General features: G+C 54.4%; 1 protein-coding gene across 1 annotated transcript; it reads right to left on the reverse strand.

Annotated features, from left to right (window-relative positions):
* Positions 1-370: 370 nt before the first annotated feature.
* Bcan (brevican) lies at positions 371-12,382 on the reverse strand. Its single transcript, XM_090340728.1, has 13 exons — positions 12,278-12,382; positions 11,314-11,688; positions 10,834-11,008; positions 10,432-10,559; positions 9,405-9,698; positions 7,811-8,044; positions 6,370-6,996; positions 3,375-3,485; positions 2,731-2,889; positions 2,039-2,121; positions 1,581-1,725; positions 1,145-1,335; positions 371-738 (listed from the first exon to the last, which is right to left on the reverse strand). The coding sequence occupies exons 1-13, from the start codon at positions 12,366-12,368 to the stop codon at positions 643-645; spliced, it is 2,709 nt and encodes a 902-aa protein (XP_090196854.1). The 5' UTR covers positions 12,369-12,382; the 3' UTR covers positions 371-642.
* Positions 12,383-14,027: the final 1,645 nt, after the last annotated feature.

Below are 14,027 nucleotides of genomic sequence, written 5' to 3' on the forward strand. Positions count from 1 at the left end.
CATGGCCTTCCAAATATTCAGATGCTGTTCCCGTCTCTGAAGGAGTTCCTTCCTTCCCCGAGTATTTACCAGGCTTTTCTCTGCCAAGCACTGTTTTATCCACTGACATCTTGGGGACTTCTTTGACCTTGGAAACTAATAGATATATTAGATATACATGTATGAGATCTGTCTGTCTGTGTCTGTCTGTCTGTCTGTCTCTCTCTCTCTCTCTCTCTCTCTCTCTCTCTCACACACACACACACACACACACACACACACACACACACCCCAAGTTTGTTTGGGCCCACTTTATTTCTGGCTGGTTTTACTGGCACATCATCCTGCAAACACCAGTGCCCCCTAGAGACACTGGATGGATGGATGGATGGATGGATGGATGGATGGATGGATGGAGAGAGCAATTAAGGCACTTGTGGACTTAGCTGTTGCCCTGAGGGAAAGCCTGAGTCCCAGGTAGGGAAGAGAGAGCAAGGGCTGGGCAGAGCCACCCTGGGTGTTTCCCAGCAGCCCTCAGGCACTGTTGTCTGGAGTCCAAATCCATCCCTCTCATGTTGGCATTCCTGTGATGGGAAGAGCACATAGGGTGAGGGACAGTTGAGGGGAGAGGCAGACCTGGGATTAGAAGTGGAGACCTTGCCCTTAGGGACCAGAAGGCGGTGGTAACAATGTCTTTTGGTGCCCCTGGAGCCTCCAGTGACGTCCTCCGTGGGTCTTCACTGGGTGCACAGCTCGAGCCTGGAGGGGAGAACGCAACTCACACTTCCAGTTCTGTCCTAGGCTCCTCTTCCTGTTTTCTCAGAGTCCATCCTCTGGTCTTTTTTGCTCCTGGACCCCTGACCTTATCAAAAGACTTGTTCTTTTCTTTTTTTTGTCTGAAACCTGAACTCTGATGCTGAAACCTGATGCTTTTGCTTATTGGCTGGTGCTCTACCATACCTGCAAGCCTAAAACGATTGACCTGATTCAGCCCTTCAGAGCCTAGAGGGAGCTACCAGTTTTCAGACATCGGCATAGAAGGGCACTCCAGATACAGCCTACCTCCTTCTCTTTCCCAAACTCACACAGCCAACAAGAGGCAGGGCTGGACTGGAGCCTAGGGCTTCTATTAGCTGGTGGTCCGCACCTCTCTCCTGGTACTCACAGGCCTTCGGGGCACACAGGAGATTTGAGGGGGCTCCCAAAGCCCATTCTCCTGGCAGCGGATCAAAGGCAGGTTGCGCTGGGCCAGTCCTTCCCGGCACCGATATCGAAGCACAGTGTCCACCTCATAGCGCAGCCTTGGGCGTCCAAACACCTGAGCCAGGGGCAGCGCTGGCGGAGGTCCGCAGGATACTGCAGGGATGGGGGACATAGTTAGCAGCTGGGCATCTGGCTGTGTGGAGGATGGTTCCCAGAATCTTAATGGGGAGGGAGAAGAATAGTCACAAGATGATATGAAAGCCAGGGATTCCGAGTGGACCCTTGCAATCTGTTAGCTGTCCCAGGATCTGGAACACACTCCCCTGAGTAGTTTCTATAAACACCAGTCAACAGAACCTCCTACCCTTCCCATCCCTCCCTTCCCTGCCCACTCTCACCCAGCCCCATCTTGCAGGTGTATGACAGGTGGTAGTTGCAAGGCACATCACTCCATTGTCCCTGGTCATGCCACACCATGACCACGCAGTTCTCTCCAGACAGGAAGTAGCTGTCGGGCTGCCCAGGATTCCAATTCTCATAGAGCTAAGACGCAGGCGGGGGAGGGGGAAGAATGACACAAGGTAGGTGGTGAGGGGCCCCAGTCCTGTAAGGGGTGGACTTAAGGGCCTGGGGAAGGGCTGGTAGGACATCCAGGGAGGGATGGAGAGAGGTCTAGGAGACACCCGGAGGTTTTGTGAGAGGGATAGTGGCAGCCAGAGAGAAGAGGAAGGGAGACAAGAAGAAAGGAAGGAGGGAGCAGGGGAAAGAGGTAAGGAGGACAGGAAGGTTCCCCGAAACAGAAGGGAAGGCAGAAGTATTTTGAGAAAGTGGCTTGAGGGTAGCTGAGGCCTCTCACCAGAGGGACACCATCTGACCACAGGAAGTCGCCCTCGATGGTCCTGTCATTGAGCCCAATCCACTGGTACTCCCGGTATCGATCTGGGGAAGAAGTGAGAGTGGGGTGGGGGAAGGAGTGCAGTGAGTGCAGCTGCCAGCAGAGGGCGGCCGCTGTCTGTGACCTGGTGGCATGTAGGCGGCCACAGGGTCCCCAATCCAAATCCAAGCCTTCCTCCATGTGCGTGCGTGCGTGTGTGCGTGTGTGCGTGTGTGTGTGCGTGTGTGTGTTGCTGAGGACGGAACCCAGGACCTCATGCACCCTAGGCAAGCTTTCTACCACTTGAGCTGTATCCTCAGCCTCTTTTACCCACTTTCTGCACAAGGACTAGATAGATGGAAGGCAGGGGTTGGGGATGGACAAAGAAAAATAGTAACCTCGCCAGGAAGCACGGAACGGGGAAAAGAGCAAATTCTTTCAAGAATGGGGTTGAGTTAATCTGATAAAGCGGGGGGGGTCTGAGAAATGAGTGAAGGCCTTGGCTGATACAGGTGCAATTTCCTGCAGACCCCTACCCGTTCGTTCCTTTCCCGAAACCCTACCGCCTTAGCGTGGAGAGAAAGGAAAGAGCGTGCACGGACGCATGCATGGACGGAATAACGAATGCTCCCATTCGCAAGCGGGGGCCCCGTCCCGCGCCGGCCCCCGCGCACTGTTGATGAAGTTCTGTTCCTCCGCCGTGCTGATGCTGGCCAGGTGCGCGCCGTACGTCCGGCACTGGGTCTCCGCCTCCTCCCAGCTCCTTCGTGTGGAAAAGTGCTTGTAGCAGGAGCCCTGAAAGGCGTCCCAGCCGGGGCTGCAGAAGTGGAGGCCTGGCATACACAGGGGCGGGCATCTTAGGCGGAGGACCTGGGAACCCGAGGGGCCTCGGCTCCTGGAAAGGGACGCGGCTCTCTCCAAACCCCGCAGCCGCAGCCGCCGTGGGAGGCGCGGGCAAGGGGCGTGGCCAATGGGAAGGGGTGGGTAGGAGGGGGCTGGAGGTGAGCTGCAGTTCAGGTCTGGATCTCTGTAATCCTCTGTCCTAGAGGAGAGCTGTGCCCTCCTGCCTTCTCAGAGGCAGGGGAAAACGGCAGGGTTGCCTGCTGGACGCCTGGAGTGTGCTCAGCTTTAGGAGTCAATTTTGGTCCCTTTAACAACCCAGGACATTGAGAACAGGGCACAGAGAACTTGCTCCACTTGCCTGAAGTAGGGATTCATTCGTGACAAAGCCCAAACCAGTGACCTCCCTCTCCTTCCGGATCTAATATATTGGGAGTAGGGATAAGGCTTCAGGTCTTTCCCCCCTCAACACACTCACCAACATCGCACAGGTCCCCCCCATAGCCAGGCAAACATAGGCAGCGGACCCCCTCCTCCTCCTCCTCCAAGCAAGTCCCACCATTGTGGCAGGGGTTGGGGATACAGTCACCTGAGGGGAAGAGAAGTGAGGTGGGCAGTGGACGATAGGTCCATCGCCTTAGCCCTCCAGGGGTGAGTCTCGAGGCTACCCCAGTCCTGGCCCCTCTTGTCTGGGAGTTAACAGTTCTCTCTAGAGCCTGGCCCTGGCTACAAGCCAGTCTGGCCCAGAGCCGTTTCCTCCCCTCATTCCAGTTACTCACAGGCTCATCTGTTCACAAGCCACTATCATGCTAATCAGTGCATACCAGTCCAGTAGGGATTGAGAGGAAGAGGTAAGGAAAATCTTCACCTAACCCCACGAGGGAAAGACACCAGGTGTCTCGAGGCCTGGCTCTTCCATCTCACACTGACATGATTCCCCCACCACCATCACCCCCACCCTCCCGGCCCTAATCTTTGTGCCAGTTATGTGCAGTCTAGGTGGGCTGGGAGAATCACCATAGCAACAGTGGATGTGGCCTTCCTCCACCTGATGTTGTCACGGAGCAAGTGAATGCTATTTCTGGTGCCATCCACTGAGCTGAATCTATTGGCCCAGAAGTGATCTAGCTTGCGTTCTCACGCTTTGCCCTGTGCCCTATGTCTGCTCCCTGGCTCAGCTTTCATGCAACCTATTTGCATATTTTTCCCCCTCACCCAGGCTCTTCCCCTTATCAGGCTTTTCTTCCTTGCCTCTATTGTGGGCCTCCTCTAGTTCTCCATCTCGAATCATCTCACTCCTTCCTTCTGGCTCCCTCTCCTCGAGGCAGCCCTCTTAGATTACCCCACTCCCCTAAAGGCCTGCAGTCTGTGGTCTGAATCTGGCTCCATCTGCTAGGCCTTCTGCTTTCTGACCTTCTCTCAGGACTCTGGGGTAGGAAGTGACTGTTGTCAGCTGTGCCTGAAAGCTGAAGGGGCTGTGAGTTGCCACTCCTTTCTGGTTCAGATGACCCAGGGAAAATAGTTTCCTAGATCAACAGTGCAGGTCAGTGCCCTCAGCCATATGGCTAGAGGTGGGAGAGCACAAAGACCTTCAAATCCACCACCTACCCTCAGAAGCCGTGGCAAGGCCCATAATGCATCACTCTGTCTTGGTTGGAAGTGGGGTGGTAGAAAAGCTGGAATGGTTCAAAGAACGCTGGGATGACCTGGCTGTGTTAGGCAAAAGGAATTGTCTTTCCCCTCCTGACTATATTCCTTCCACCAGTTAGTGCTCCTCCCCACCCCAGGCATTCCACGTAGTCAGTTAAGCACCAGCCCGCTCCACCTGAGAGCAGGCATCCTGAACCCATCTCCTTCCTCACGTTTTCCAGCTGCTCCTGTAGGTTCCCCTCTCCTGGTGCAGCCCTCCAAGCTAAAAAACACAGACTCTTCAACTTCATCCTTGGTTCCTCCTCACCCAGGGCAAAGTTTCTGCCCCTAGCTGTGTAGTGTAGGCTAAAGGGCTACTCTTGGAGATTTCTTGTCTTCTTCTCTCCTCTTTTGGGCAACTACTATACACAGCCAGAAAGCTTTCTTTTCTGTCTGCACAGTGGATGGGAGACCTCTGGTTTCTCCTCCAGGTGGATTAAGACAGTGCAGAGACCCCATCTTTATCCTATGTAACATGAATCCCAAGGCCTGGGGAACACATGGGTTTCTAGCCCACCTGGGCAATCTAGGGGTGGACCTCAGTATTTTACCGAGGCTTCCACTAGGATTCTTAACCTTTCATGAGTATGTAGGGCTTGTCTCAGACCCCAGAAGCTTCCCTTCTACCTCCCACTGCCATTTATATCTTCTCCAGAATTAGAAACAGATCCTCCAGATTGAAGAGATTGAACCAATTTCACCAGGGGGTAGATATGTCATTAGTGCAGGGGTTAGTGGGGGTGGGGGGAGGCTGGGGGCAGTGAGTGAGAGTTAGGTACTGTCCTCATGCCGAGAGGAGGGGAAGGACCAGGTCATCTGGATGCTAGGGGCCTGGCGCCATGCAGAGAGCATCGCAGTCACTGCTCCATACAGGAGACCTTACATGGCTCACAAATGACTATAAATGCACACCACACATTCCAGATTGCATGAGGAGAAAGAAGAAGGGAGTACAACTCCCAATCTCCCACAAATGGGCAGATGAGGATTCAGCAATTCAGAGACCTCTTCAGTGAGAGGGAGAGTGTGGCTAGGGGACCCTCAGGGCTGTTAGACTATGATAGGAAAGGTACTGGCTGAATATAAAAAAGAAGAGAGGCAGCAAGAGAAAGACAGGGAAGGAGTCGTGGAGACAGAGAGAAACATCAGCCAGCTGCCATGACACAGTCCCGTGGAACGAGGAGGGCAGGCCGCTGGAGATGGAGACAGGGTGTCAAGGGTTGGTTACGAAGAGGTTTAATAGAGATTTATTTTCAAGGCTTGTTTTCTATGAAACAGTTGAAAAAAAATACTTCACAGAAGTAGTGGCTTAAGGCTCTATGGGGTGAGGGCTGCCTTGGACCCCAGAGGTTAAGGGTGGGGATGGTGTCCCAGGCTTCCCTGAGATACGTGGCTGAAGGAATGTCACGGAGGGTGGAGGAGGAGAAGATGGGCTTGGTCCCAATGAGTACAAGGGCAAGCAGAAGAAGTATGAGGGTACCCTGTGGGCTAGGGTGATGGGGGCCTCACTATGAGAAGTGAGGTCCCGAGGGCAGCATGGTCATCAGTGAGGGTGGAGGAGCTGGAGGGGGGTGAGGTGAGGAATCAGTGCTGAGATGGAAGTCACAGGTGGGGTATCCAACATGGAGCCCCTCCCCCCAGGTAGAGATAGGTAAGAATGAAGGCAAAAGGATAGTTCAGTCTGGGGATGGTGATGGATTAAAGGCCAACAGGTCAGGTGATCCACAGCTGCAGGGAGAGGAAAAGGGGGATGAGGAGAAAGACTGAGCCTTGGGCAGAGTTACCTGATGAGGGGGCCTCAGCCACTCCACCTCGGCTGGCGCTGTCAGTGGGCAGCACCGGCTGGGCCCGTACTGAGGTCCCTGCTGGGACAGTTCTTCCAGAATTCTCTTCCAAGTGGACCTCCAGCTCTGTGGTACCCTCAGGGGCCTGTGTGACTGGAAGCTGGGAAGGGGTATCCTCTGAGCTCCCTGTCTCCTCACTCTCTCCTCGCAGGACCCCAGATAGATCAGGGCCCCCAGTTTTCTCTCCCAGCTCTCTCGCCCCAGCTGGAGTGAAAGGTGGTGGGGATGCTAAGCTCCCCTCCTTGGGAGTAGGCAGAGTCTCCATAGGTGGTCCATGGACCCTTGGAGGCCTGGTAGCTTCTGATTCTCCACTAGGACGTGGCGATGCACCGGGCTGCAGGACAGCCCTTGCCGGTGGGGTTGCCTGGGAGAGCAACTCCTCCATGTCCATGTCAGTGGGGAGAGGTCTGCTGAGCTCAATGGGCCACACCCAAAAGTCCTCATCCTCCACCTCCTTGTCTTCTTCCTCTATCTCTTCTTCATCCTTATAGCTCTCTTCTTCCTGCGATACTTTGCTTTCCTCTTCTGAGGATTCCATGGGTGGCACAATGGATTGAGTTTCAAATTCTAGGTAAAGCACAAACAGTTCAGCACCAGGGACAGCACCCACCAGAGGCCAGAAAGAAGAGCAGGGCAGAAGGGTGAAGGGTGTAGTAGGGTGTAGAAGGGCAGCCGTTGAAGCCAGCACCAATAATCCTAGCAACTCAGGAGGCTAAGATCTGAGGATCACGGTTCAAAGCCAGCTGGGACAGGAAATTTGTGACTTTTTTTTTCTAGTCCTGGGGCTTTTGTTCCAGGCTTGTGCTCTACCATTTGAACCAAAGTGCCACTTCCAACTTTTTCTGAGATTGGAGATAAGAATCTCACAGACTTTTTGCCCATGCTGGTTTTGAACTGCGATCCTGAGATCTCAGCTTTCTGAGTAGGTAGGATTACAGGCATCAGCTACTGACACCCAGCATGTGAGACTCTTATTCACAATTAGCCAACAAAGAGCTGGAAGCTGAGGTGTGATTCAAGTGGTAGAGCATTTTAGCACCGAGCATAAAAGCTTAGGGACAGTTACTCTGTCACCATGGTAGTCTGTTTTGGGTAAGTAAGGCAGAGGAAGAGGGGATATTTCTTCTTCCCACAGTCCATGACCCCTATCATGGAAAAGACCATTAGGCTAAGCTTTTCCTCCCCTAGGGAATTGGGGGATAGAATTTTCTAGAAAGACAACATTTGTGTGTGAGAGAGGAGTCATTTCCTGCCTCCACTGAGCTACTAAGGACAAGAGAGACTCACACCAGCTATGACCCCAGTATCCTCCTGGGCTTGTCCCTTCTGCCCCCACCTTCTCTCAGGTGGTGTCTTCTCTAGAGTGAGGGATGTGAGTTACCTAGGAGGGTCTTTGGGGCCTCCGCTGGGTCTTCTGGGGTGGAGCTTCCACCTCCTCCATCTTCCATGATGGGAATGGAGTAGATGGCCCCACGGGATTCACTCTCCATGGCTTCCTGAGGCAGTTGCAGTTCCTCCAGGGTCTCTGTCACTGTGACAATGGCCTCTAGTCCATCAGAGGCTGGGTCAGAGACTGAGTTGGAGGTCTCAGGCATGGCAGAGGGTTGAGCCGAGTCTGTGGCAGGAGGAAAGTGTTGATGGAAGCCAGGCCCTTCCAGGCCATGGCCTGTGTGTGTGAGGACTGTGGGTTAAACCATCAGTGATGCTGGAATTCTCTTGGTTCTTTCATAGCCTTCCTATAGTGAACCTATCAGGGATTAGGGGGCACCCCAGAAGGTTGCCACTCATTCCTCAAGCATTAATCAAGTGCCTACAAAGGTAATGCCAAGCATTCTTCAGGGTCCTAAGAATACAATGCAGAATAGCTAACTCCCTTCCTTCCATGAAGTTTGCATTCAGAGAGCAAACTTATTCTATAATGAAAGAATTAAGCAGAGCTAGACAACAGAGTGTTGGGACACTACTTTGGAGGGGTCAGGAAGACTCAGGTGAAAGCTATTCCCTGGAGATGATGCGAGCAAAAGCATGAATGGAATAGCCTCAGCATCTCAGATCTTGGGTTTGGATCAGAGCACCAGGATCCGTCACCCCAAGATTCTTGAAATGGAAGGGGATAGATAAACCCCATCCCCCACAGCACAGCTGAAGGGTAAAGTGCAAGAAGAACATTCTGGTTACCCCCGAAGGTCTCAACAATGAGAAACAGAGCAAAGAAAGGGTCTTCTCCTTGGGGATCCATTCCTTTCAGGTACTCAGAAGTTTAAGGTGAATTATGTTGTCCTTTGGGGAAAGGAATATAGAGTGGAAACCAATAAAGCAAATGTGGAATTGAGCCTAGAAAACCCCTGAGAGCTTTCTGTGCCCAGTCAGTAGGACAGGACCACCACATTACCTGCTCAAGTGAGCCTCGCTACACTGAAAACCAGCAATCCTGTCTCTGTGCTACCTCAATCCTCTACTTTTTCCCATTGTAGTCATTCTCTCCTCTCCTTCCCACCTCTGCCCACCCTACTTCTTCCTGCCACATCCTCCAGGAGAAAGTGCTTGGCTCCTAATCTGCACCCAGCTGTCTTTGAGGTTTTGTTCCCTATGGGGGATCTGCATGCATCCATCAGCATTTGGTGGTTAGAAGTCTGACACCTTTAAGATGTGGGTTCTGAAAACTCTCCTGAGAGCCATTAGTGGCATTTGATTAATTAGGAGAACTTGAGCAGATTGTTTATTAGATGCAGAGAATGTCAGTCATCTCAGTTCTGCCAATAAGCTGCAGGAAATGGGAACTTAACAGCCCAATAAGGAGATACAGTTTTGAAACTGGATGGGACAAGCGTAAGACTACTCCCTGAGCCCACACAGCTGAGTGAGACTAAGCCAGGGGATGTGTCTAGAATTAAGAATCCTGAATGACAAAGAGGAACTGGTCAGAACTGGGTCAGGACTTTGAGGACTTAGTCCTTCCTCAAGGTCCCTCTCACCTCTGAAGCAGTAGACATTGAAGCGGCTGTGCTTGTTGGGAAAGCCCGTCTGGTTAGGAAAGAGGAAGAGGGTCTTGACGCCTGGCAGGCCCCCACCACAGCGCTGGCTGGGTGTGATGATAGGGTAGCGCACACTGCCATCAGCCAGCCAGCCTGGGCTGCAACGATCGAGGCCACCGTCCCAGGCTGCATACAGCTGGCCTGTAGTGGCAATCTCTGCTCCCCGCTCCTGGCAGTAGGCCCGTGCCTCTTCCAAGGTCAGCTTGTCTGGAGGGGCACCTAGGAACAGTTCTCCTGGGTGGAGAAGAGGAGCTGGTTACCAGGCAGCGGGTAACCCCTTCCACCTGTACCATCCATCGGACATGGGAAAGCTTCTCCAGGCTCAGTATCCTCATTGATATGGTCTCAGACTTTGCTTAAAGTTTGGGTATAACCTCAAGATGGCTATTACAGACCAAGAGAAGCTGGCTCAGCTTCCTGAGGCTGCAGAGTCATGCAAGAACTGAACAGTAGGTAACAGAACAGTTACATCTCAGTCTCCTGTCACAGGTGAGGCTTTGCTCATGAACTTGCCTCTGTGATAGGGTTTGGAGAAATGGGTACAAATTATCTCCTTACCCCTGCTTGCCCTTTTAAACACATAAGAAACAATGGCAGCTGGGTGCAGCGGCTCACACCTGTAATCCTAGCTATTCAGGAGGCTGAGGTCTGAGGATTGTGGTTCAAAGCCCGCCCCAGCATTAAAGTCTGTGAGACTCTTATCTCCAATTAACTACTAGAAAACCGGAAGTGGTGCTGTGGCTAAAGTGGTAGGGTAGGGGAGGACCATTGCCTTGAGCTCAGGGACTGCGCCCAGAGTCCAAGCCCCATGACCAACAAAGAAAGAAAGAAAAAAGAAAAGAAAGAAAGAAAAAAAGAAAGAAAGAGAAAGGAAAAGAGAAAAGAGAAGAAAAGAAACAATGCGGTCCAGAAGAGGCCCTCCAGGAGAACCAAAGGGCAGTGCTGGAGGAGGAATGACCGAAATCACCATTCAGGTCTTCTGCATAACAGTAGACATCATAGAGGTCATTGGGGTCCACCACGCCATAGTTCCGGACTCCAGGGTAGCCGTCCATGTCGCCATAACAGGCCTCTCGTGGGGTCTGGATGGGATACCTGGGGAGGGAGGAGAGACAGCACAGTGCCTCCCAGGTGGGGAGCTTTCTCATACTGACCCTACAAATCCACTGTCCTCAGGCCGGCCAGCGGCTGATAGGCTGGCGGTCACCCCAGCTTTTCAGGGAAGGTCACCCCAGGCAGGGCCTCACTCATCTTCCTTAGACCAACTTCTTCCCAGAGGTGTGCCCAGCCTTAAGCAGCAGCAGCAGCCTGCGGCACTACCACCACCTCAGAGACCAACGGAAGCCCCTGGTTCCCAGCCGCAGCCCACCTCACAGTCTGGTCGGACAGCCAGCCTGCATCACACTGCTCATAGCCTCCAAGGTAGGCCGCGTAGAGCTGCTCTGGCGTGGCGATGCGAGCTCCGATCCGAGCACAGGCCTCCTGGGCCCCAGCAAAGGAGAACGCATAGCGGGCAGAGCCCTCCCGGTAGAGAAAGACGACCCCTGAGGGGCAGAGAGGTCTCCTGAGCTCTGGGCCTCCCCGCACCTCCTCGTCTCTCCCTTGCACACAAAGGGTAAAGTCTAAATGGCACTCATTCCACCGCACGGGGGCTGAAGGTAATTAGACTGTGGGTAGAGATGGTTCCTCCCGAAGACAGAAAGGGAGGTAACAAAAGCCCGGGTCTCCACCTTCCTTCTCCGACTCAGTCTGTTTCCCCCAGCAGACTTCGGACTTCCAGGGTGGCCCCCCCTCCATCCCTTCCTTCCTCCCCTTCTCCAGGGCCTTCTCTCCATCCTTGCCCTCTCACCTTTGACCTTGACCTCCACCGCATCCCTGCCGTCGTCGATGCCATGCTGCACCTCGCAGCGGTAGATGCCGGAGTCGTTGGGCCGCAGCTCACTCAGCACCAGGGAGACGTCGGTGAGCGATGCGGGGTAGGCGGGCAGCGCCACGCGGAACCGGTAGGCCTCGTTCACCTTGACGCGCAGGCCCCGGGCCACCAGCACCTCCGCCTCCCGGCCTCCAGACAGGAAGGTCCACTTGACCCGCGGAGAGCCCGGCGCGGCCCGGCGGCTGGCCGGCGGCCGCAGGTAGTGGACGTGGCACGGGATGGTGAGGGCGCCGCCCAGCACACCTCGCAGGGGCGCGGCGCCCGCCGTGCGCACGCGGAAGGCGCGGTCCTCTGTGGGCGGGGCGAGGCGGAGCGAGCCGGCTGGTATTCAGCAGACCTTGGCCTAGGCCGCGGCCCCAAGCCCCGCCCCCAGGTCCAGGCCCCGCCCCCGGACCAAGCCCCGCCCCCAGGGCTCCTGCAATCCAAGCTTTATGGATTCTTCGTGCCCAACCCAATTTGTCTTAAGGACCGGTCCCCCCAGACTCTCCCTGGTCTGGTACGCAGCAGAGTCTTCACCCCAGGGTCCTCCAACCAAGGCACCCGTGTTCTCTAGCCTGGCCCATTACGTATTCTTAAGTCTCTTTCTGGGCTTTCCCCAGTTCCACTCCTTTCTGCCCCTAGCTCCAGTCATCCCACTGCTGGGCCTCGTACCTCGTGCTGCTCCCCACGCTACGTAAAACACTTGTCTTTGAGGGTCCCACTACGCCCAAGTGGTCCAGCCCAGACTTTCCACACAGGCCACCCATATTTGTCTCCTTCATTGGGCCGGAAATACATGGTTCAGGTGGAAGGAGAGACCCCTCTGGCACAGGGCCGGAGGATGAGGGATGGGGGAGATAGAAAGCATCAACAGCCTGCTGCCCCGAGAAGGCCTGCTTACCTGAGCTGTCCCCTTCCAGGACACCAGCTAAGGCTGCAGGGACCTGCGTTAGGGCCAGGGTCATCAGTAGGGACAGAAGTAGTGGGGCCATGCTGCAGGCTGATGGAGAGACTTGAGGAAAGATGGGATTAGACTCAGGATGGACTCCTACAGGCCACACCTACATGGGTTCACAGGTATCCTAGACCTGGAAGTTCATTGCCCCTGTTTCAAATCCTTGTCTCCTGGCCATGGAATTTCTCTTCAGACACCTCCCTACAACCCAGAGCCTCCTTCTCCCATAGTAGTCCTCCAGCTTTCCCCACACTGCCCTGCCCCCACTCGGCTTCCTCCAGGAGGGCCTCCTAGACTGAACCCAAGCAACGCACAGATTCTCCCCAGACCACCCCCTCCTCTCCTTCCCCCGCATCATTCCTTATAGGGAAGCTCTCCTCTCATGCTCCAGCATCCTCTACCCCCTCCCTTCTTCCTCTCAGCAGTTCTTTTCTGCCTGGCACGGGCTTTCCCACCGGATCTCCTGGCTCACAAACCAGCTGGGACAAAGCCCCTGTCTCTGCCAGTCTGGCCTCTCTCCAGTCTGTCCCTTCCCCCCAGTCCACCTTTTGTAAAAGCTCTGGGCTGGGGGTGGAGTAAGGAAGGCTGAGAATAAGAAGGCTCACTACTTTCTGCCTCTGGCATCAGAAGCTCTCGGACCCAGAATATTCTTCTGAAGATCTCAAAGTGCTTATACTCTCCTAGGGAGGTGATGTACACACAGAGGGACAATGATTCACAGAGAGGGACAGGGCCAACCCTGGGACTCCAGTACCCTCAACAGGCAAGGCTGCAGAGCTCATGGCTAACATTAACTTTAAGGGCAGGCTAGGCTTGGTAAGCTATAGGAACACAAATCTGCCATAAAACAGGTCACTGATGCAGCAAGAGAGATGGTTAAACTTCCAGGAAGACTTCCTATAGATTAGGCATATTCCCCTTAGCTTCCCTCTCCACCCTAGGCCCATTGTTTGACCTCCATCTTCTCTACCCACTCAGGTGCCTTCATACCATCCCCTCTTTCCTGAGCCTAAACCAATGGAAAGTTCCCTCTTTTCCCGGATCTTTCCTGCCCTTCATGGCTGTAATCTCCAAGGCAAGTCAAAATTGGAGAGGAGGGCGGGGGCCAGATGCTCAGGGCTGCTTTTTGACCTTTGAGAGGAGGGGGCTGTTGGTGGGGCCAAGCCAGAGGGTGCTGCACAGGCTGGGACAGTACTGTCACCTGGGTCAAAGTGAGGACATTCAGAGCAGCCAGTGTCCACCCAAACCTGGGGACTTGTTTTCCAAAGCATCTGTGCTGGGTTAGGGACTGCACAGGGCCTTCCTGGGCCTTGGAGCTGAGGCTGCTCCATAGCCAGGCCCCAGCCCTGACAGGTGGCCCAGAAACCCATATAGTTGGAGCCACTCTGGGGCCAACACTCTGGACCATTCCTTTTACCTCAGTTCTGATAGCAGGGGATTTAGGGAAGAGGGCTTGGGTGCCCTGGAAAGAGGGGAGCAGCCCCTTCATCTCTGAAGTGGGAGTCACTGACCAGATGCTTGTCCTTTCCTCAGGGCGCTGTCTTCCCTCCCCAGTTCCACTGGGGCCTCAGCCCTCAGCTGCAGTAGAGTTCTGGGGAAAGCCATGTGGCACAGGCTCCAGTCCTCACCTTTCCCCCCAACCACATCCATCTCTCTCTGCTGCTCTTCCCTTCCTCAAAGCAGGGCACACTCATCC

The sequence above is a fragment of the Megascapheus bottae genome, chromosome 10 (assembly GCF_031878675.1).
Source record: "Megascapheus bottae isolate mThoBot1 chromosome 10, mThoBot2.hap1, whole genome shotgun sequence".
Lineage (NCBI taxonomy): Eukaryota > Metazoa > Chordata > Mammalia > Rodentia > Geomyidae > Megascapheus > Megascapheus bottae.

Excerpts from the sequence above, each read along its gene's own strand:
- Bcan (XM_090340728.1), bottom strand. The coding sequence starts at position 12,368 with ATGGCCCCACTACTTCTGTCCCTACTGATGACCCTGGCCCTAACGCAG. Across the intron at positions 8,045-9,404 it reads CAATGTCTACTGCTTCAGAG|ACTCGGCTCAACCCTCTGCC; the intron begins GTGAGAGGGACC and ends CTCCTGCCACAG. Across the intron at positions 1,336-1,580 it reads CACCTGCAAGATGGGGCTGG|TATCCTGCGGACCTCCGCCA; the intron begins GTGAGAGTGGGC and ends CCATCCCTGCAG.